Source organism: Bos indicus x Bos taurus, chromosome 22 (assembly GCF_003369695.1).
Source record: "Bos indicus x Bos taurus breed Angus x Brahman F1 hybrid chromosome 22, Bos_hybrid_MaternalHap_v2.0, whole genome shotgun sequence".
NCBI lineage: Eukaryota > Metazoa > Chordata > Mammalia > Artiodactyla > Bovidae > Bos > Bos indicus x Bos taurus.
In genome coordinates, this window is record NC_040097.1 from 55,640,620 (window position 1) to 55,664,122 (window position 23,503).

The window sequence follows — 23,503 nt, forward strand, 5'->3', positions numbered from 1 at the left end:
AGCGGTGCTAAGTTGCTTCAGTCGTGTCTGACTCTTTGCGACCCTATGGCCTGCCAAGCTCCTCGTCCATGGGATTCTCCAGGCAAGAATAACTGGAGTGAGTTGCCATGCCCTGCTCCAGGGGATCTTCCTCACCCAGGGATCAAACCCTTGTCTTTTATGTCTCCTGCGTTGACATTCATGTTCTTTACCACTAGCACCAATAATAAAAATGTTAGCAATCCAAATCCAGCCAAAGCTATAAAAGCATTATTTTAAATTAAAAACAAATATGCAAATAAAACAACTCCTATTACTGACCACACTAATAATTTAAAGGAGAAAAAAAATGTATGATCCATTCGGTAGATACAGAGAAAGTATATGATAAAGCAAAAGGCCTCCATAAGGAATACATACCAACAATCTTCAGCAAACCTTATTCTAATGGGGATATTTCAAATGCAATCCTTTGAAAAATGGTTCAGGCACTGAGGCCAACTAGAGCTATTTCTACTCAACATGACTTACATCCCAAGCAACCAGCACTGGGAGGCAGAATGGTGGAATGTGCCATGCCGGGTAAGAAAGTCGACCCAGATAGGCTCATCTCACCTGGTCCTTTACACCTGATCAGTGTTGTTCAGTCTCCAGATGTCACTGGGCTTGCTCATCTACTGTATGGACAGAGCCACTGACAGGCAACTGCCTTTCTGATGATACAGTTTTATGTAAGGGATGATTGGCATCAGGAAGACAAGCTCACAATATTAAAAGCACTCTTCATTCAGTCCAAAAACCCTATTATTTCCAAAGAGACCAACACAAAGTACATTTTGTTAAAACGGCTTATTTGAGAATTTTTATCCCAAGTCTCCTGTATATCCCCAAATCATCTCTCTGCCCCGCTGTGTTTGCTGCCTGGGGTTTAAGGTCACTTTTTGTGCAGGACATTACCCAACAGTGACTGAATTTCAAATCCTGAACTCCTTGCAGCCCTTGGAAGGAAACTTCTCTTGAGCTTTCCAAGTCTACAATCTAAGGAAGGTATTGTACTTTTCATGTTACTTCTTTGCCTCTAAACCAGACACTACATTGAGCTGAGATTCGATTTCATGATTTTCTTAATATACACTTACAAGTTGCTGTTATTGACAATTTGAAGAAAAAATTGTCAATAGAAGTCTAGAAAAAAAAGTTCTAGACTTAAACTAGTAATATTTTATCAGGCAATAGAAACCCCTAAGAATAATCAAAGTAGGTTCTACAATGGCAGTCCAGTGTTTGGGACTCTGTGCTTTCATTGGCAAGGGTCCGGGTTCTATCCCTGGTTGAGAAATTAAGATCCCACAAGCCATGCAGCATGGAAAGAAAAAAACAAAACCAAAACCTGACAGTTATTATTCTGTATATTTAGAGGAAGCAGCATGGTAGATGTTGGTTTTTAAGAACTTGGGATTCTGAAGCTTTTGCACAGCAAAAGAAACAAAAAGACAACCCAAGAACGGGAGAAAAGGTCTGCAAATGAAGAGACCCACAAGGGATTAATCTCTAAAATATGCAAAGAGCTCATGCAGCTCAATATTAAAAAAAAAAATCAAAAAAGCAGGCAGGGGTGTTTCTGGTAGCTCAGTGGTAAAAAAATCCATCTGCTGATGCAGGGGATACGGGTTCAACCTGACACAGGACGATCCCACAGCCCGCAGAACTAAGCCTGCATGCCACAACTACAGAGCCTGTGCTCTGGAGCCCCAGAGCCGCAACTGTGGAAGCCCACGTGTCCTGGAGCCAGTTCTCTGCAATGAGAGAAGCCTATGCACCCCAACTAGAGAAGACCCAGCACAGGGATTGGGACTCCCAAAAATAAATGATTTTTTTTTTAATTCTAAAAAAAAAAAAAAGAGCTAAATAGACATATCTCCAAAGAAGACATATGTATAGCCAAAATGCACATGAAAAGATGATCAGTATTTTAATTATTAAAGAAAAGCGAATCAAAACTACAATGACGTACCACCTCCCATTGATCAGAATGGCCACTATCAAAAAAATCTACAAACAATAAATGCTGGAGAGGACGTGGATTAAAGGGAACCATCCTACACTGTTGTTGGTGGGAATGTAAATTGGTAACAGCTACTATGGAGGACAGTATGGAGGTTTCTTAAAAACAAAGCTACCATACAATCTGGCAATCCCACTCCTAGGCATGTATCTGGAGAAATATGTTGTCCCATGTTCACTGCAGCACTGTTTACAATAGCCAAGACATGGAAGCCACCACAATGTCCATCAACAGATGAACAGTAAAAGAAGACATGCCGTATATATATGTGTGTGTGTGTGTGTAATAGAATATTACTCAGCTATTAAAAAGAATGAAATAATGCCATTTGCAGCAATATGGGTAGACCTGGAGATGATCCTACTCAGTGAAATAAGTTAGACAGAGAAAGACAAATTTTATATGATATCACTTCAGGTAGAATCTAAAAACTGATACAAATGAACAAATTAACAAAATAGGAACAGGCTCCAAGACTTCAAAAATAAACTTACAGTTACCAAAGGGGAAAGTGTGGGAGAGGGATAAATTAGGAATATAGGATTAGTAGGTACAAACAATTGATACTATATATAAAACAGGTAAACAATTAAGGACCATATAGCACAGGGAACTATATTCAATACCTTGTAATAATCTACAATGGAAAAGAATGTATGTGTGTGTATATATGTATATATAACTGAGCCACTCTGCTGCACACCTCAAACACCCACAGTACTGTAAATCAACCATACCTCAATTAAAAAAAAAAAAAAGCAAGTAGAAGGCTATGGAGGGAGTCAGTCTGGATATACTAAGAGAAGAGAGGCAGGTGCTTTTTGTCTGTCTGGTTTGAATTCTGTTTTCCCAGAGGCAAAACTCAGTTTTACCACATATCTAGTGATGCTGGACCCAGTTATAATAAAGAAGATGTTGAAAGTGAACAAAAGGTGCCCACATCCCGTAAACATTTACTGGCTAAGTTCCAAGTGTGCTCACTCAACATACAAGGGAAGCATTACTGAGTCACAGCCCTGGGCCCTAGAGGACACGGATCCCTAGAGGAAAATATACAGGCCCTTGTAAAAAGCAAAGCAAACTGCCTCCTTATTCTGCGACATCCACATTCTGTTAGCTTTCCTCTGTTCTTGCCCCATCTCTCCCTTACACCCTCATCCATCATACTACATATATACTTTCTAATCCGGGAGTTACTATATATACATACTTTCTAACTTGGGAGTTCCAAAATTTTGTATATTTTCTCATCTTTAAAAATACTGATGGCATGGTACAAAAAGAATCTCCTGGAACGCTGCTATTCAGGGTATGCCCTCAGACCAGTGCAGTCAGCAGGCACTACCTGGGGACTTAGGGAAACTCAGCACCTCAGCCCTGTGCTCCACTGCGGCAGCAGACCTGCGCATGACAGAGTCCTCTATGAGACTCACTTACACAGTCCGGCTTGAGAAGCACTGCTTCAGCGAACCGGAGAAGGCAATGGCACCCCACTCCAGTACTCTTGCCTGGAAAATCCCATGGATGGAGGATCCTGGCAGGCTGCAGTCCAGGGGGTCACTAAGAGTCGGACACGACTGAGCGACTTCACTTTCACTTTTCCCTTTCATGCACTGGAGAAGAAAATGGCAACCCACTCCAGTGTTCTTGCCTGGAGAATCCCAGGGATGGGGGAGCCTGGTGGGCTGCCATCTACGGGGTCGCACAGAGTTGGACACGACTGAAGTGACTTAGCAGCAGTAGCAGCTACAGTGAACATCCCTTGGGAGTCTGCCACAGACAGGACTTGTTGGCAAAGCCCTAGGACAACCATACTCTGCCAGCCAGTGAGAAAATGGCCCATGAGAACGTTCTAGTAGAAAAACTGCAGGGGGAGTGCAGAGAGAGAGACAGATAATTCCCTATCCATCATCTCAAGAAAAAGTAAACAAATTCAGCCAAATAGTAAAAAACCACCTAAATTAAACAACAGAAGGCCAGGAGCTTATGCAGGGCTTAATTAAACTTCCAGCACGTGGACAGCACTGTGTGACACTAGACAGACTTCGAGAATACTTTTTCCCCAAATGATGGAATTCTCTCCAGCCCATGTGATTGTTTTCTTCTAACTGTACATATTTCAAAAGTAAGCTTTTGCCTCCCTCCTCACATCCCACTCCACAGTCTCCATTATTTACTTCTTCCCTTCCTCTCTCCCCCAAAAAGGGCCTTTCAGGCAGTCTACTTCAGGATGACACCTCTTCAGAACACTCCTGAGAGGTGCAGAGGAAACCTGCCATAAAGGTAACCACAGCAGGACTCCATTCCTCTGTAAATCACCCCATACTCTACACCCTGACAGACATCTTAGGAGAAAGTCTTAACACTGGGTTATTCTAAAACACATTCTTTATAATCAGGCATGGGCTTCCCATAAGCCCACTTACCAGCTTTCCTGCTATTCTCTGAAGCAAAAGACGACACAATGACTCCCTCTTCTGTGGGATAGGAGTTCTCAAACTGTTGCTGGGCATTTAGCCCATTTCCCTAAATCATCTTTTTCAGGCTCAAAATCTCTATTTTCTTCAGTCACTCCTGAAAAGACCTACTTATCACACTCATATTTATCAGACCCTAAAATGTGCCCGCCCAGCAAGAAGCAGGCACCCCATATACACTGGGTCCTTTTTCTGAGTATAAAGTGATCTGTCCTCCGAAATCATTCTTGTTCCTCAAGATTCTCTGACGTTTCACCAGACCCAGCTCTACCACGTGGAATGCAGTAGCGCAGGACGCCCGCCGCTCTCAGCAAGGCGTGGAGACAACTCCTGGCCTGTATGCTCTTGCCTCCTTTTCACTCTCTTCACCAGCTCCCCAATTTCAGAATGACCTGAACTCACCTCTGAACCCGCTGAGCAGATGCGAAGCCCGCTTTCTGATACGCTGCTTACCTGCCATCACCTGTGTGAACTGACAGGCCTCGTCTCATACGTGTGTTTGGCTTAGTTTCCCAAGTGGTCATTTCAGGCAGGCAGAGCCCGGGTCGTCCCCGCCGGGAGCATTCCTGCCCCTGTGCTGCTCGTCCCTCCCGCAGGAGACAGAGCCTACAAGGAGCCAGGCTCTGCCCGCGACACGGACACCTCTCATGACCGTCTTTCCTCCACGGGCTGACCGCGCGTTCTGGAGCAGGATCTCCTCACCGCCTTGTCCAGGCGAGAGTCCTCCGGGCGCTCACTCAGCCTGGGCTGGGTGTAGGCCCCCTTCCCCGCTGGTGCCCCGATTCTCTCATTCTGTTCCTTGGCTGGAAAAGAACGGTCTGGGCCGTATCATCTACCCTGTCTCAGGGCCCTTCGCGTTTTCGGGAAACCTGAAGGTAGAGAGACGGGGCTGGAGTGACCCCACTATCTTCTCCAACAGGGAGGCCAGAAGGCTTTAGAAAAGCACATCAATTGTGCACATTACCAACGCCTGTCTCGTTACCAAAACACCGCCACCCCCTGCCTTCCCCCTGGCTCCGCCTGAAGCACGCTCTGGCTGGTTTTCGGCCCCCACCCCTGCCGTCTCTCCTCAGGGCTGCAGATGGACCTGCCCGGAATGTGTCATCTCACCGGTTCTGAGGTGCCCACCCGGGCCTCGTTCTGAAGTGCTTGCTTGTGGAGTGTGGCGAGCTTGGTGATAGCCTCCGTAAAGGCGTCCTGCTGTTCCCAGGGGAGGGCTGACCCAGGTGTGCGGCCTGCTGTTCTTCTGCTCCTCCAGCCTCAAGGGCTGAATCTGGCCACTTCCTGTGGTGGCTGCCACTCTAATTGTCCCCATCCTCTTTCAGGTTATATGGGGAACAGGATGAAAAATATAAATCCCTTTGGCAGAACAAACTGTCTTGAATTCAGTGGTTTCCAACACTGGCTGCATATTAGAATATCTTGGTGAGCTGGGTTTTTTGTTTTTTGTTTTTTGTTTTAATCCTGACACCAGGCCCCAGACCAATTAAGTCCGAAACTGCAGGGCTAAGACCCAGTTAATGAGTCATTTTTTTAAAGCTTCTCAGGTGTTTCCAATGTGTAGCCAAGGCCGAGACCGACCTCAGCCTGACAGGAGGCTAGGATACAACCCCAGAAAAAAAGAAGTTGTGAAAAGAAATTTAATCACTGCTTGTAGGATCCATTGTTCCTGACACTGGAGCCAGCGACAGAGGTGTATATATATTTTTTAAAGTAGAGAAGCAAATATGTATTGTTTCTTTAAAAGTTAATATTAGCTTTTGTAAGGCATAATTATTGCTGTGAACATTGAAATTTTACATAATTAGCAATGAGCAAGAGTTATTTGAGGATCAGAAAAGGTTTTCCAAAAAACCAGTCAGCCAGATGTCCAACTAGAGGTAAATACAGCCTCTGGGGTTCAGAACGGGCGGAAATGAGGGTCAGTTTCCCAGTGGCTAGCTAACTCCAGTGTTTTTCCACTGGTGGGACATTGGGGTACTTGGAAAGGAGCAAACAGTCTCCTGGACCCTTTTCACCATCACCCATCTGTGTGTTGTTTACAGAACACGAGGCGGCGGCTGTGAGAGGAGAGACTTGTAACAAGGCCAGCCCCACTGGCCCAAGCATCTCACTGGTCACTCACATCCAGGGGCTGGGATTCGAGACAGACTGTGTCCTTAATGGATTCCACTCGGCTGTGATTCACGTCAGAATGAGGCTCCAGGGTAGAAATATTCACAGCCGGCAACCACACATGGCCTCAAAGCATCTTTGTTTACTTTGCTGCTTAGGGAAAAGGGAAAAAAAACCTACAGAAGCCAGTTGCTTTGCCTGAAGACACTTCAAATACACGCTAAGCCTCACTGGACTGAGTCACCGTACCCTCCAGCACGTACAATCTTTATCATCTCCTTCACCAGACAAGGGCTGTACTCGGGGATTCGGGGGCGGGGGGGGGGGGGGTGCTTCTAAGTCATTCATGACCCAAGGCTCCTTCAGCACTGAGTCATCACCTCAAATAACTGATTTCTTTTCCCAGGAACGAGACGTGGAACTTCAATCCATAATTGTCTTTCTCATCTAACAACTTTTCTCCACCGGCTTTCCACACTTATATTTTTCCTTTTGCTTTGAGACCAGAAAGTAAATCTGCTTTGTTTTCCTTGAAACAAAAAGGCCCAGCTGGCGAGCCGGCTATTTTGAGTGGCGAGGGCGCGCTCACGGGCAGCAGCACACCCAGGGCCGCCCGGCACCAGCATTCTGCTGCTGCTGCTTTACCGGCAGAAACTCAGCACTTCCCCACGGAACCAGCCCCTGCATGCTGGAGCAGAAGGAACGCAAAGTGGGACTGGAGAGGAAGGAGGCAGCACGTCCCAGCGCTCCCTGCCTCACAAACCAAGACGCGTCCACAGAGCGCGCAAGGCGCGTGGTCCACACCCAGAGTGGGTCTGCTGGGTGGCGGGAAGCGACAGGATTAAGGTCACACAGGTCCACGGGGACCCAGCTGGCTGAGATGATCTGCTAGCAAGTTAAACAGAGACAGGAAACCGCGTGTCTGATACTGTAAAAAAAAAAAGTCATCTGTCTTCCTGCCAGCTTTAGGCTTGCAAACCAAAGAGTCTGTTTTCATTTAAAAGAAACTCGACAACAATGAGAGGAGAGAAGGAGACTGTGGCTACCAGGAGCCCCTGCCCCTTGCACTCGGCCTCTGGGGTACCTCGGGGCCTGCAGGCAGCTCGCGGGCGGCCGGCGGCACTCACGTCGCTGCGTGGAGGCTGCATCGCTGTTTAACCACATCTGGTGAACTCTGAGTCAGAGTGGTTTCTAGAGCCCCGGTTTCTAAGTTAATTAGATATAACTGACGTATTTACTGACAGTTCCATCCTATAAAAATATAAAATCTCATGCAACCTAGAGATAGATGCAGTCAGGGGAAAGGCCAAGAGAAATTAAGAATGGGAGCTGGAACCAAGACAAATGGACAGTAGATGTAGGAAAACTGGCAAACGGGTGATGTCAGTCCACAAAGTCCACGCCAACATACTTGCCAGAGCATGCCTCAAGCTTTTCTGGTAGTCAGCACTGTAGGGAGAAATACAGTAAAACATGATATCCACATCAGGGGCTGGCCTGAAGCCGTGTTTTGTAAATAAAGTTTTATTGGAACACAGCCGTGTCCAACTTGTTTACATACTGCCTGTGGCTGCAACAGAGACTCTCTGGCCTGTGAAGCCCCAAATAATCAGGAACTGGTCCTTTAGCAAAGAAGTTTGCTGATCCCTGCTCTATCTGAAGCTCTCTATGCTTCAAGCTGTCCTGAAGATCAGAAGCAAATATACCCTCAAGAAGGGAATAATCTTTCCAAGGCAGAGAGCTGAGAGAAATTTCTGCTGGCTTCCTCAGCAAGGTGACAATGCAGAGAATAGTTTCCTCAACAGCGTTCTTGACAGATTTCCTCTGATTCCCAGGGCTGCTGCTGATGATGGACAATACCTATACACGTATTGAAGGAATTTTCTGGAAGGAGAATGCAACACGACGTTGGTACAAAGCGCCTCACTCCTCTGGCTAAATCCAAAGACAAGATCCAAATGGATCAAAGGAAACAGCAGTGACTCTTTACAGCCAGAACGTATCGCATACTTGCTCTCTGCCAGGCCTTATTCTACGTTCCACACATGAATAAACATGTTTATCCTCACAGAAATCCTATTCAAAGTGAGCACTGTTTTCTATCCCCATGTTTCAGAGGGGAAAACTGCAACTGTTTCATCCAAGGACAAACCACTTATAAATGGCTTAGCTGGGATCTGAACCCAGAAAATCTCACTGGGGAGACCACGATCGTCTCAAAAGATGAGCATCCCACTAGTCATCATTTGTGAAGATCAGTCCTCTCACAAGCCCATGAACGATACAGCCTCTGGTTGAGCTGCCTGCCTCGGACTGGCTGAATGGGAAGTCTGGATGCAGTTCAGTGACCAGGTGTGTATCCACAGCCTTGCACGGGGTGAGGCAGTTGTTAACAAGCAACCCCCCAAACATGGGAGGTTGATGGTATTCCCTCAAAAACAGACCAAATTATCCAACTCTCCCATAGACAAAAGGTGGAGACCCACCTGTGAAATCTTGGGAAATTTACATCACTCTCTAAAAACCCATTTCTTTGTGGGTAAAATGAAAAGTTTGGATGAGCTAACTGCATGGGCTTCATTTCAGCATAAAAAAAGTTATGACCCTAAAAAGGACTGAGATGACAAATGCTGGCAAGAACATGAGGAGAAGGGAACCCCCTACACTGTTGATGGGAATGTAAACTGGTGCAGTCACTGTGGAGAACAGTACGGAGGTTCCTCAAAACAAGAAAAACAGAATTTCCATTTGATCCAGCAATTCCACTCCTGGGTATTTATCCAAAGGAATAGAAACAGGATCTCAATGAGATACCTGTACTCCCATATTCACTGCAGCATCATTAATAATCAGCAAGACATGGAAGCAACCCATGTGTCTGTTAAGGGATGCATGGATAAAGATGTGGTGTGTATATACAATGGAGTAGTATTCAGCCACAAAAAAGACGGGAATCCTGCCGTTTGTAACATTACAGACAGACTTTGAGGACATTATGCGAAATGAAATAAGCCAGACAGAAAGACAAGTACCTCGTGGTGTAATTTACATGTGGAATCTTAAAAAAAAAAGCTAACTCATAAAAACAGAGAGAAAAATGGTTGCAGATTGCAGTGTTATAGTTAGTGCTTTTTAACCACATTAGAAATAAATTTAGGTCCAATTGAATCCAAGAATACACACATTTAACATAAGCAAAATAAATGTGAAAAAGTTAGCAAAAAAAAAAAAAAAACAGTGGTTGCCATGGGCTGGAGGATGGGGGAATAGGGAGAGGTTGTTAAAAGGGTACAAACTGTCAGCTCTAAGATGAGTGAGTACTGAGGATCTGGTGTAAAACATGGTGACTACAGGTGATAACATTATTATACAACTGAAATTTACTAAGAGAGTAGAACTTAAATGATCTCACACACAAGACAAATATGTGAGGTGATGGATATGTGAATTGCCTAGGTGGAGGGGTGGGGAGTGGAAATCCTTTCACAAAGTATATGTGTATCAAGTCACCATGATGTACACTTTAAATACGTACAACTTTATTTGGTAAATATACCTGAGTAAATTTGAAAAATTGGTACAGTATGATGTCAAAAAAGTTATGCCTGTAGGACACAAAGCAGTGTGCCTGAACGCAGTCAGCACAGGCAGACCAATCACACCAGGCTCCTACTCAGAGAGGAGAGAGGCCACTGCTACTGCTGCTCCAGGAATTTTCACAGCCTGGCTTCCGGGCATGCTGCACGCCAGTTAAGAAGGGGGTGGGCCTCTGGCCTTGAAACCAAACTTTTCAGAGTCCAGGCTTGAGGTTACTGCTAATGCCCTTTCCCGAATGGCCAAGGGGCCTTTCCATTTCCAGAAGTTCAGCTCTAAGTCAGGAGGAGAATGAGATGGCCAGGGATCCAGCCACAGGGGCTGGAGGTAGGGCAGAGGCACGCCTCCTTCAACCGGCCACGAGTTACCTTCTTACCCCCGCAGATGAACATAATAGACACTTGAGGAGCAAAATGATGCAGGCAAACCCCTTTAATGCCTCTCTACTCCTTGTCCATTCTAAAGGAGATCGGCCCTGGGATTTCTTTGGAGGGAATGATGCTGAAGCTGAAACTCTAGTACTTTGTCCACCTCATGTGAAGAGTTGACTCATTGGAAAAGACTCTGATGCTGGGAGGCATTGGAGGCAGGAGGAGAAGGGGACGACAGAGGATGAGATGGCTGGATGGCATCACTGACTCGATGGACGTGAGTCTGAGTGAACTCCAGGAGTTGGTGATGGACAGGGAGGCCTGGCGTGCTGCAGTCCATGGGGTCGCAAAGAGTCGGACACGACTGAGCAACTGAACTGAACTCCTTGTCCAGGGTTCCTCAGGCTACCCAACAGCTCCCTTGGAGATCCAGTTCAGAACAGCATCTTGTGAAATGCATCCTGAAGGCATTCCTACGTATCTTCCTGCTTTAGGCAATAGTATGGTTACAATTCCACAGAAAAAGTAACGTGAACATTATCATAAAAACCAAAGAAATATTCCTGAAAAGGCACCTCACCTTCTCTACGTGGAGCTCCATGCTGGCACAAAGTCTGTGGAGTACACACAAACACACACACAAATGTCTTCACTATCACTATGGAAAAACACTTCCATTTCATTGGGGAATTCTGTCACATGAAAGGACTCAGTAAACCTTACTTAGCTCATTTCTAAATGACCAGGTTTAAGATCAACTGTATCCTTCTTGGGTTGACTGATTAGTTTGGCAATGTTACCAAAACGTCCATCAACACATGAATGGATAAAGAGGTGGTACACATATATAAATGAGTTTTACTCATCCATAAAAAATAATGAATAATACCATTTGCAGCACCCTGGATGCAGAGTTCCAAAGAATAGCAAGGAGAGATAAGAAAGCCTTCCTCAGTGATCAATGCAAAGAAACAGAGGAAACCAACAGACTGAGAAAGACTAGAGATCTCTTCAAGAAAATTAGAGATACCAAGGGAACATTTCATGCAAAGATGGGCTCGAGAAAGGACAGAAATGGTATGGACCTAACAGAAGCAGAAGATATTAGAAGATATTAAGAAGAGGTAGCAAGAATACACAGAAGAACTGTACAAAAAAGATCTTCACGACCAAGATAATCACAATGGTTTGATCACTCACCTGGAGCCAGATATCCTGGAATGTGAAGTCAAGTGAGCCTTAGAAATCATCACTATGAACAAAGCTAGTAGAGGTAATGGAATTCCAGTTGAGCTATTTCAAATCCTGGAAGATGATGCTGTGAAGGTGCTGCACTCAATACACCAGCAAATTTGGAAAACTCAGCAGTGGCCACAGGACTGGAAAAGGTCAGTTTCCATTCCAATCCCAAAGAAAGGCAATGCCAAAGAATGCTCAAACTACCACACAATTGCACTCATCTCACACGCTAGTAAAGTAATACTCAAAATTCTCCAAGCCAGGCTTCAGCAATATGTGAACCATGAACTTCCAGATCTTCAAGCTGGTTTTAGAAATGGCAGAGGAACCAGAGATCAGATTGACAACATCCGCTGGATCATGGAAAAAGGAAGAGAGCTCCAGAAAAATATCTATTTCTGTTTTATTGACTATGCCTAAGCCTTTGACTGTGTGGATCACAATAAACTGTGGAAAATTCTTCAAGAGATGGGAATACCAGATCACTTGACTTGCCTCTTGAGAAACCTATATGCAGGTCAGGAAGCAACAGTTAGAACTGGACATGGAACAACAGACTGGTTCCAAATAGGAAAAGGAGTACGTCAAGGCTGTATATTGTCACCCTGTTTATTTAACTTATATGCAGAGTACATCATGAGAAATGCTGGGCTGGAAGAAGCACAAGCTGGAATCAAGATTGCCCGGAGAAATATCAATAACCTCAAATATGCAGATGACACCACCCTTATGGCAGAAAGTGAGGAGGAATTAAAAAGCCTCTTGATGAAAGTGAAAGAGGAGAGTGAAAAAGTTGGCTTAAAGTTCAACATTCAGAAAACTAAGATCATGGCATCTGGTCCCATCACTTCATGGGAAATAGATGGGGAAACAGTGGAAACAGTGTCAGACTTTATTTTTCTGGGCTCGAAAATCACTGCAGATGGTGACTGCAGCCATGAAATTAAAAGACACTTACTCCTTGGAAGGAAAGTTATGACCTACCTAGATAGCATATTGAAAAGCAGAGACATTATTACTTTGCCAACAAAGGTCCGTCTAGTCAAGGCTATGGTTTTTCCAGTGGTCATGTATGGATGTGAGAGTTGGACTGTGAAGAAAGCTGAGCACTGAAGAATTGATGCTTTTGAACTGTGGTGTTGGAAAAGACTCTTGAGAGTCCCTTGGACTGCAAGGAGATCCAACCAGTCCATCCTAAAAGAGATTAGTCCTGGGTGTTCATTGGAAGGACTGATGCTGAAGCTGAAACTCCAATACTTTGGCCACCTCATGCAAAGAGTTGACTCATTGGAAAAGATTCTGATGCTGGGAGGGATTGGGGGCAGGAGGAGAAGGGGACGACAGAGGAGGAGATGGCTGGATGGCATCACCAACTCGATGGACGTGAGTTTGAGTGAACTCTGGGATTTGGTGATGGACAGGGAGGCCTGGCCTGCTGCGATTCATGGGGTTGCAAAGAGTCGGACATGACTGAGTGACTGAACTAAACTGAACTGGATGGACCTAGAGATGGTCATGCTAAGTCAGAAAGAGAAAGACAATACTGTATGAGATCACATATATGTGGAATCTAAAATAGGACACAAATGAAGCTATCTATGGAACAGAAACATGAGCACAGGCAACAGATTGGTGGTTGTCAAGGGAGAAGGGGTTTGGAGAGTATCGACTGGGAGGTCGGGATTAACAGACGTATGCTTTTATATACAGAACGGATAAACAACAAGGTCCTACCGTAGAGCACAGAGAACTGTATTCAATCCCCTATGATCAGTCACAAAAGAATATATACAAAAGAATGTGTGGGGGGGGAGGGGGGGTGATTAACTGAGTCACTTTGCTATATAGCAGTAATTACTAATAACACATTGTAGGTCAATTATACTTTAATTTTTTAAGTTGTCATTGTTTAGTATAAAGAACAGATAGTGGCAATAAGAGAAATCGATCCCAAAGTGTTCTAATACCTGATGTTGTAGGTGAGGAAAATATCTCACCATAGAGGAAAGACTTATTTTTAAGCATACTCCCTTGAGCATTTTAGAAGACTCTGAAATCACTCAGATATCTGAGTCATCAGCTGTGCTGGATTTCTTGAATTGTACAATGAGAAACTGCCTTTATGCTGATTATCTCACCTCACAAGGAAACAAACAGTCTGATAATGAATAAGAGGGAAAACATGAACGTGTGCCCATGATTATCACATGAGTTGAAATACACTGAAAACTGAAGTCATAAACACCTTAAGAGCTTACAGGAGTACACACACACACATATAAAATATATCCAATTTTCAAGCCATTTGTCAACTTTTGTCACCTTTGAAAGAAATAAATTCTTCCATTGTGGATAAGCCAGAATGCAAAAGGAGAGAAAAGTTTCACAGATGATAGTAAATATGAATGGATATTCCACTATTAGGGATTGATTCTTTTGGCTTAGCCTGGGCCTTCTTTTTAAAGGTGAAGTACTTGGGGAAGGTTAACAGGGTGAACCCGGTCACCAGGGTTGCCATGTTTTAGTGTGATTAAATCTAGTTGCAGCATGTCTCCTAACTTAAATTACATAAGGAAAAAACAAAATGGCATGGTTGGAGGAGGAACAAGTAGGAGAGGGGAGTGATTTTGAAAAGTGTTGTGCTAACGAAGTGCACATGCGCGCCTTGTACACTGAGAACTTCACTTGGACAGGAAGCTGAACAGGAAGGGAGGGAAACTGGCTAAAGGACACAGAGAAAGAGGGGCCTGCCCCGCCCACGGGCACCACAAAGCAGAGGCTCATCGTGCCCCGTAGGGGGCACACACATGGCAGAAGGGGTAGTGTGCCAGCCCAGCACCTGGGTTCCCAAAGGATTGTTTGTTGAATTGGACCTATGGAGGGCTAAAATAACTTTTCCTTATTCTGATTTACAATCCTAAAACCAAAAGAATATTAATTTCACTACTGCCTGGAAAAATTAAAAGACATACTCTCCAGTGTTGGAGAAAGTAGATGGAAATTCATATGCTTATGTATTTTTGAGGGAGGGCCATGAGAACAATTTAACAGAATTATCCAAATTTAAACTGTGCATATCTCTGATCCAGAAATTTCATTTCTAGAAGTCTCTCTTGCAGAAACATTAGCACAAATGTGTAAGATGTTTTTACTAAGATAGTCAGTGTACCACTAAGTGGAAAACTGGAGATATCTAAAACAATCTATCAACAAGGGAATGAATGGTTAAGTCACTTGTAGAAGATATGCCTATACAATTCTAGACAGCAATTAACAGGTTACAATACATCTATATATATTATCTTGTTTAGAAAAGGAATAAAAGTGGCTGAGTGAAAAAAAATTATCGCCAGGTAATATTTATAGTATGATTAACTATTTGCACTGAAAGATGGATGAGTGGGTATAATGAATGGATGGACAGATAGATGGATAGACAGATGGATGGGTGGGTGAATGTATGGACAGAATAACAGATGGATGGCCAGACAGATGGACGGATGAATAGACGGATGGATGAATAGACAGATGGACACATGGATGGACAGACGGATGGACAGATGGGACAGTGGACAGACAGACGGATGGGCAGATGGAGGGAGGGAAGGTAAGTAGGAACGACAGAGGGAGAGAATAGGGAAAGAGGGGACGGAAGGAAGGCTAATATGGATGAAAGGCAGAGACAGGGGTGCATCCAACAGGCCATCGATACAGCTCATCTGCTGGGCTGGGTGGAAGGGAACAGGCGAAGGTCTTCCATTTTACAGTTGTTATATACTGTTGGATTGTCTGTATATTTGATAAGTGACATATACTAGCTTTGTCCTTAAAATCACTGAACATGTTTCTACACTGAAGGAAACGTGGGTGCCCTCCTTCCACACTGAGCCAGCTGCTACACTTCCCCGGCGGGCACTGGCTGAGCTGGGCTCCAAGTGTGGAGTGTCCTCACTGCCTCTGCAGTGCAGTCCTCCTCAAAAGTGACAAAGGGTAAGTGCCCTTTAGACAAATCCAAGGAGTGAGCGTGTGCACATGACCACTTGAGCTGACTCAAAGCACGGCTCTTCCCGAATCACACAGCTTCCGCCCACCGCTGGACCAGTCGTTCTCAAACTTGAGCGGCGTCAGAATCACCCGGAAGGCTTGTTTAAACGCAGACTGCTGGACATGCACCCAGAGTTTCCGGTTCCACGGCCAGGCTGGGGCCTGGAACCCACACTTCTTCACGTTCTCAGGTGATGCCACTGCTGCCTTTCCAGGCCCTGCGCCTGGAGAACCTCGGTGAAGAATCATAATGTGGCTCCCAGGAGCCAGACTGGATACAGACCAGAGCCGACCCTGTCACCCCTTAAGCCCCTCTTTCCAGCAAGTAAGGGGGCCTGTGAGCCCGCTCGAAGCACCAGCCGTGGAAGGACGTACCTGCGCCCGCAGACTGTTGGGAAAGGAACACTCACCTTCGGAGAAGATAATGTGGTCATTGCATTCTTCGGAGCTGCAGGAGCACATGAAGAAAGTCTCTCCGGACCCCTTTCTTTCCTTCATGATACACTTTGAAGAAGCAGCATCGTCCAGGACAAATCCATGGTAGGCAATCTTGGGGTCATGGCAGACTGTCTCCAGCGTGATGTTCTCATCATTCTTCCTCCTGGGTGCAGAGAAGGCAGGTGAGTGTGACCCCAAGGAGGCGGTCTGGGCCGTGTCAACCTCAGGATGTCATCTCTAAGTGGCGCTGCCTCCCGTTACTTACAGTTCCATCTCTGACAGCTCGCCCAGCATCTCCCATGCCTTCCCACCCACTCCACTTTTCCCTTTGCTTATCTCAGAGCCCACTTAGGATCATAACATGAGGGTTGTCTCGGGGACTAACTTGTTGGGAAAGCACACTCAAAGCCTTAATTCACTCATTCAATCATTAGAGGGAGGGTGTGGGGAAAAGGACATGGCTAGGTCCTGGGGGTGACTCTAAACCTTCCCTCCTGACCGAGCTGTGAGGCTCCCAACACATCCCTAGTTTGCTGGACAGAATCTAGCTAAATTATTCTCAGGGAGTGTGTCTGGCAAAGAGGCTGCAGTTCTGCTCTTTTTGTTTGCTGGGCCCAGGGCTCTGTGAGTGAGGGCACCATCCCAGCCAGCAGCTGGTGGGGCTGGAGACAGAAGAAACTTCTAGATGAAGAACTGCGGTTTCCTGCATGAAGAAAGGGACGTGAGGGAAAATACAGAGCAATGTGGGAAAGATCCACAAGGCATCCTTCCGTGCCGACACCATAAACCGAGTGTCCCTGCGCACCGCACGCTTGGAGCCCAGCTCAGCAGGGAGCCAGGAGGCTCCCCCACCAAAGTTTGCCATTTGCAGCAACGTGGACGGATTTGGTGGAAATGATGCTAAATGAAATAAGACACAGAAAGACAAGCACTGTATGATATCACTTATATGTGGAATCTAAGAAACAACAGAACACAAGCAGATTCACAAAGAGAACAAATCAGTGAGGAGGTGGGGGGAGTGGGAGGCACAAACTTCTGGGTGTAAGGTACACTCAAGGATGGGAATATAGGAGTATTTTCTAATCATTGGAAATGGAGGGTAACCTTTAAAAACTGCATAAAAATTAAAAAATACTTTTGAAAAACACAGTAGAAAAAAATCCTCTCCTTAACCCCCAAGTTACTGGGAGGTCTTGACGAAAACAGTGGCCATGAAACAAGAGGCCCTCCTTACCCCATAGGCTGTGGGCTGTGGAGAGAGCTCAAGGGCTCTCGGGGGGAACACAGGTGGGTGAGCACACAGGTGTGTGCTCGTCTGTGTTGGGGGGGTCCGTGTTTGATTTTGGTAACAAAATGAAGGCACGCCGAGTCCCCCAGGCTCTCAGGGAAGGGCATGCATGGTATTGCTCCTCTGCAAAGCTTCCAGAGGCCCTGGGATGGGACAAGGAAGAAACTGGGAGCTCGAAGAAAAGCCGCTCCAGAGCCCTGGGCCGGTTCTCTCTGAGCCCTCGCCTTCCACCGCCACTAACCGCAGAACTGGTACCGCAGGGAGGGGGCTCAACCCCAGTACCCGAGGCAAAACAGAAGCACAGTCACGGATGCAGAAAACACATGTGTGTTACCGGGGACTGCGTACACACGCTACTATACGTGACTGACACCAGCAAGGACCCGTTGAGTAGCTCAGGGCCTTGACTCATCGCTCTGTAATGACCTATACGGAGAAAGAATCTAAACAAGAGTAGGCGTACGTATAGGATATACGCAATCATGTATGGGCTTCCCTGTTAGCTCAGATGGTAAAGAAGCTGCCTGCAGTGCGGGAGGCCCAGCTTCAATCCCTGGGTCGGGAAGATCCCCTGGTGAAGGAAATGGCAGCCCACTCCAGTTTTCTTGCCTGTGAAACCCCATGGACAGAGGAGGCTGGCAGGCTACAGTCCATGGGGTCACAAACAGTCGGAAGCTACTGAGAGACTTCACTTCCTTCACTACATACTTACAGACATGTGTAAAAAAAAAACAAAAAAACTTGAGGCTCCATAAGGTCCTTAAGGGCTTCCTCCACTCAGTGTTGTAACAGCGCCCCCTGGACAGACAGGGCCCACTGTGCAAAACATTCTGGATTCACTGAAGCACAGAAAGGAAAAATACAGGGAAACAAACACAGACTTCTTTGTCCTGCAACTGAAGAGACTGTCAATATCCATGACAAAAGAACCACAGTAATCAAATTAATATTGGTTCCAAAATATTTCTATCCTTGAAAAGGACTTAAGCGTTTCACTTGGTGAGAGTGCACAACTGGCATTAATTCAACAAATGAATGAATGAAAAGAAGACTGAAATGGATCACAGACAGCAGTCTTCTATTCCCCCGCCCAGCTGCTTCTAACATAGACTTGTGTCTGAGTGTGAGGGCCCAGGCACACAGGCTCTGAGGCTGTGAGAGCTCTGTGCAGGTGCTTTGGGGAAATGTCCCTTCAGGGAGCAAATCTGCACAGAGTGGGCAAGGAGTTCGACATAGGCCTCAGCTGCCCTCTGGGCGCCTGGGGGTTGCGAGGGCCCATCGGAGCCGTCCCAAGTTGAGGCGATGTGGTCAAGCACTGGGGCCCCTGCACCAGCCAGTCCTAGGCGGCTGGTCCCTGGACACAGAGCGACTCCAGCTTGGTAAGTGCAGGGTCGGGGCCCTCCCTGGAGGGCGGGGTGGGGGTGGTGCACAGGACAGCGCCTGCACTGGCACCCCCTCTCTTCACCTCTGGATGTGTCTTTCTGCAGACAGGCAGAAACAACATTCACTGTGCTTACTCTACATCTGAAACACGGAGGGGGCAGAGCGGCCCCCATGCTCCTACCTTCAGAGACAGCAAAGCATCAATGCCAGGAGCGCACGGTTCACATTCTATCCCCTGCACTTGAACTAGGGGTAGGGAAATGCCCCTTAATGAAAAAGTCTGCTTTTGGTGCAGAAGTTAAGTTCTCATTCCCAGTGGCTACATAAGCAAAGGTGAGCAGAGAACAGACACGGAGGAGGAGCCTGGGGTCACCCGGTCGGGATCTGAAGCTTTCTGCCCTGAACCTGACCAGTGGTCACTCCCCCACTCTTGACCTTGGTCTGATGCTTCCAGAGAAGGGCGCCTGCCCCACTGGCAGGAAACCACGACTGAGAGAACACCTCAGCTGACCTTGAGCTCAGGTGTGTCTGTCCATCCCCTTCGAAAAGCTGTGTGTCTCTCCAGCCTTGTAGGCTTCTGCACAACCATTTATTTACTGCATTTCCCACTCTAGAGCCCTTCCGCTCCCTCCGCAGAGCCCACATCCTCTTTACTGGACTAACCTGGCTCCCTGCCCCTGCCAACCCTCGGCTGGCATGCTTCTGGACCTCCCATCACACGTGTCCCTCTCCTCGAACACCACCTCTGTCAAAACCCTTTTGCAAAAGCAGGGCTCAGAGCTGGACACAATGCAGCTGGCAGGTAATGGCGAGCCACCATGACAGGTCTTGGCTGTGAACATTCCTTTAGCTCTTAAGAACCTGATTCATGCCCCGGTAGGTAGGGAAATGTGCCAGGCTCTCAGATCTATTGTCCAGGCTGAGGGCACATGGTCTGGAGAAAGTCTTTGGAGACTCCTGCTCAAAGGAGCAGGCAAAGATAACCAGGTGGATATTCTCATTTGCTAACAGCCAGGAGATACAGAGCTTACTTTAAAAAACAATAGCTGATACGTTGAAACCATCCATATAAGTCTTCAAAATGTTACGTTTCATCAACAAATGTATACTTTTTTTAATATAAAGTGAGGACTCTCTTAATTATCACTGTTTTTTTAATCTCTGGCTCATACCTCTAATTCATAATATGTGTTAATAACTACGTGCTAATCAAATGATTCCCTCTGTGTGTGTGTTTGTGTGCGTACGTAGCAAAAATGAGAGGATGAGGGAGGGAAGAAGAAAGAGAAAGAAAGGGAAAGGGAGGGAGGAGAGAATCTGCTCCCAGAGAAAGACGAGGAGTCTGGCCAGCGGTGGTGTGCTGCGGTGGCCAGGCTTCTGACTAAGGAACGGGTTATGTTCTGACGCCCTGAGTCGCTGCTCCATCTCTGACAAGTGTGTCCCTCTTGCAGCAGCCCAGCATCCATCTCTGTGAGAGAGGGAGGAGTCCACCTCAGAACAGAGCTCTGGGCATCACTGCAGGGTCCCCAGGGGGGGTCACTTAAGTGGCTGGCAAGCAGCAAATCCCTCTCCTTGAGGCAAGGAAGGGGCATGTGTGTATTTGAAAGTGTACAGAGTATCTTGAGAAATTACACTGCGTAACTGAGAGAGAGGGTCTGAAGTGGGGGAAACGGGACAGATGCGGAAGAGACGAGCACGTGACTCCACATCCCACGAACATCCCACGAACATCCCACGAAGGTGCACGAACGCGCACTGCTTGGAAGGGGCGGAGGGAGCAGCATTGAGAGGCACCCTCACCAGACAGCCACGCAGACCTCCTCCGGCTTCTCGCAGATGGCCGTGATGCTGCAGTTGCTCCAGCAGGACTTCTGGTTGTCACAGGTGGACGACCGCACGTCGCAGAACTTACACAGCTGCGACAGCTTGATGGCGCCGTTGTGGTCAGTGACCATCATATCGCTGTTAACTGCAAAGAGAAGAGAGACGCACCACACGGTGAGCCAACGCAGCCCGCTACCAACGGAGTCCCGATACGACGCAATGCCAGATGAACCCGGGTCCACTAAGAATGAACGTGGAGAGAGGCTGCCAACACCTCCGCAGCAGAGGAGAAGGCTGTGATGGAAGCCAGCAAGGGGTGGGGTCGGCTGGGGGAGGCCTGGCAACTTCTTGCCTCTGTCAGCGACCATCGTAAGGCACTCCTTCCACCAAAACCTCCGCGCTCAATCTAGAGACAGACGGCAGGTCGGCCTACCACGTGGTACTGGGTGCTGCGGCACGTGCTCTTAAAGGAAATGATAGTTTAGCTGGTGGGTGGAGATGAAAACAGACCAGGGCAGGGCAGTTCAAAAGCGAGGCAGGCACAGAGGGCGCGAGAGCCTGACTAGAGGGCGGCGGGCAGACCGGGGCCACGCAGAGCGCAGCTGCCGCATCTGCAAAGAGGGTCAGCCGGCTCAGAGCAGACCCTGGGGAAGAGGGCAGACTTGGCCGCTGCCTTCCTGACCTACACTCACCAGAGCATCAGGGTGATGCTCTTCTTGGCAAAAGCCTGGCTCTGACTTCTCCCTATTGCCCTGAGCCAACTCAGCTGATAAAAGTGTGTCTCCCAGACAAACACACACACATACACACACACAACACACACGTGAGTGCCAGTGAGCTCCAGCTCCAGGCTCTGCTGCCTGCCCCCTCTCTGCCCTCTGCCCTCCCAGCACCACCGGCTGCCCGCTCTCTTCACTCACTCCCCTCGAGGACACAAGGGCCTCTTCAGGGGGAAGCCAGGCTCCCGCCTGCCTCAGGTCCTGCCCTTCCTCTGGCCTTCACCTGCCCTCTTGCACCTTCCTGGCCTCTGTTAAACGTCACCGCGTGGTCCTAAGGCAATCAACATAGGGCTTCGTCTGATCTTCTGCACATTCCCCACCACCCAGTGGCTTCCAATCCACACCAAACGCAAGCTCCAAGCGGCCTTCTCTGCCTGTTTCCACGCTGCCTCTCCAGGGCCAAGAAGAGGGGCTATCGCTCAGATGCCACCCAAAACGTGTACTGCTCAATGGTGACCAGCTAATCCATGAAGGAGCAAACACAGAGGTGCACATCTGGCTCTGCACCAGGCAGGGAGGGACACAGCGCTCTCCACTCACCCCGGGCAGAGTGCGCGAGCAAACGTGAGACTCCTTCACGTCCACCAGGGACACGCTGAAGGCAAACTGTCCCTGCAGCACACGTCACACTGAGGGGCGCTGACAAGGCATGACACCCTCGCCCCTCTTCTTCCTCTGTGAGGTCCTCTGCCAGTGGCAGTGCTGGCAACTGAAAGTGTGAGCCGGGAGATGGAGCCCGGGGTATCCTCAACAAACGTGAACTCAAAGCCCCTTCTTGCTAGACGAGAAAAGACAGGGCGCCCGGGCGCAGGGGCACAGGACCAGACCCGCCCTCAGGAGGTGGGACGGTGCTTCCCAGGCCTGAGCAAGCCCTCATGGTCCGCCCCTGCATTAAGGATGCTCTGGCCTGAGGCCAGATGCACAGCTTCAGGGCCCTCCCCCACCGCTCCCTGCCCGTGAATTCTAGTCTGCCATTGACATTTTGCCACGCAGCCTTCTGTCGCTTGGGCAAAGCACCTGTTTCCTGGGTCTCTAAAAATAAAAACTTACATAAATTTAAGATTTGCTTTCTTGTGGTACAATAAATATAGAAGCAAAAAAAAAAAAAAAAACCCATTCATCCCTCTCAGGCCTCAAGTCCATTTCAGGAAATGTATTTTGAGGTAACAAACTATTTTGAAATTCTCAATGTCTCCCGGACCAAGAGCTCTAACTAAACTTAGCTAAAAATACAGGCTGCAATGTTCTCTGAATCTTGCGTTCCATTTGAGACTAAGACAACAGAGAAAAAAAAATACATATATATATATATGTATTTTTTCCCCCCTACAATGGTTAGATTTGGATCCATTTGTGAAACAGCTAAATTAACCCTTCGGGCTTCCCTAAAAGACATGGGCAAGGAAAAAAAAAAAAGCCAGGCTGTCTTCTGTTTATTTGATTTTTTTTTTTTTAATAGAGTAGCTTCAGACAAACATCTATTTGCTGGTTAGAAAGCTTTGTTGCTTTTAAATATAACATCAAGCCTCCAGGACTTGGAATTCAGCCTTCCAGCATTTTAGGATTTTAGCCTCCATTAGTGGTTATCAACTTTGGGGCCCGTGCTGAAATCCATCCATCATTTAGGGTGCTTAACAAATTCATGGAGTACTCCGCAACCCCGCAGACATGCTGATTTAATTATTCTGGAGGGTGGCCTGGGCACCAGGACTTTTAGAAGCTGCCCAGACAATTCTCACACGCAGCCAAGGCTGAGACACCGACATAATGACATAACAGGTACATAACAAAGCGGCACAGACATACCCTCCCCATCCACAGCACACACACGTAACGCCTGTGACAGCGGAGGGGAGCCTCTCAGCAGAGCCGGAGGAAAACACGCACCAAAGCCACGAGATCCG

At 47.2% G+C, this 23,503-nt stretch overlaps 1 protein-coding gene across 2 annotated transcripts in view; it reads right to left on the reverse strand.

Moving 5' to 3' along the window:
• The window catches only part of TGFBR2 (transforming growth factor beta receptor 2), a 92,510-nt gene that overhangs the window by 33,538 nt on the left and 35,469 nt on the right, over positions 1-23,503 (reverse strand). For both annotated transcript variants that reach the window (XM_027523708.1, XM_027523707.1), the window contains exons 2-3: positions 20,797-20,965; positions 16,295-16,485 (exon numbers count right to left, since the gene is read on the reverse strand). In XM_027523708.1, coding sequence (XP_027379509.1) covers positions 16,295-16,485; positions 20,797-20,965 — 360 coding nt within the window. The remainder of the gene's footprint in view (positions 1-16,294; positions 16,486-20,796; positions 20,966-23,503) is intronic.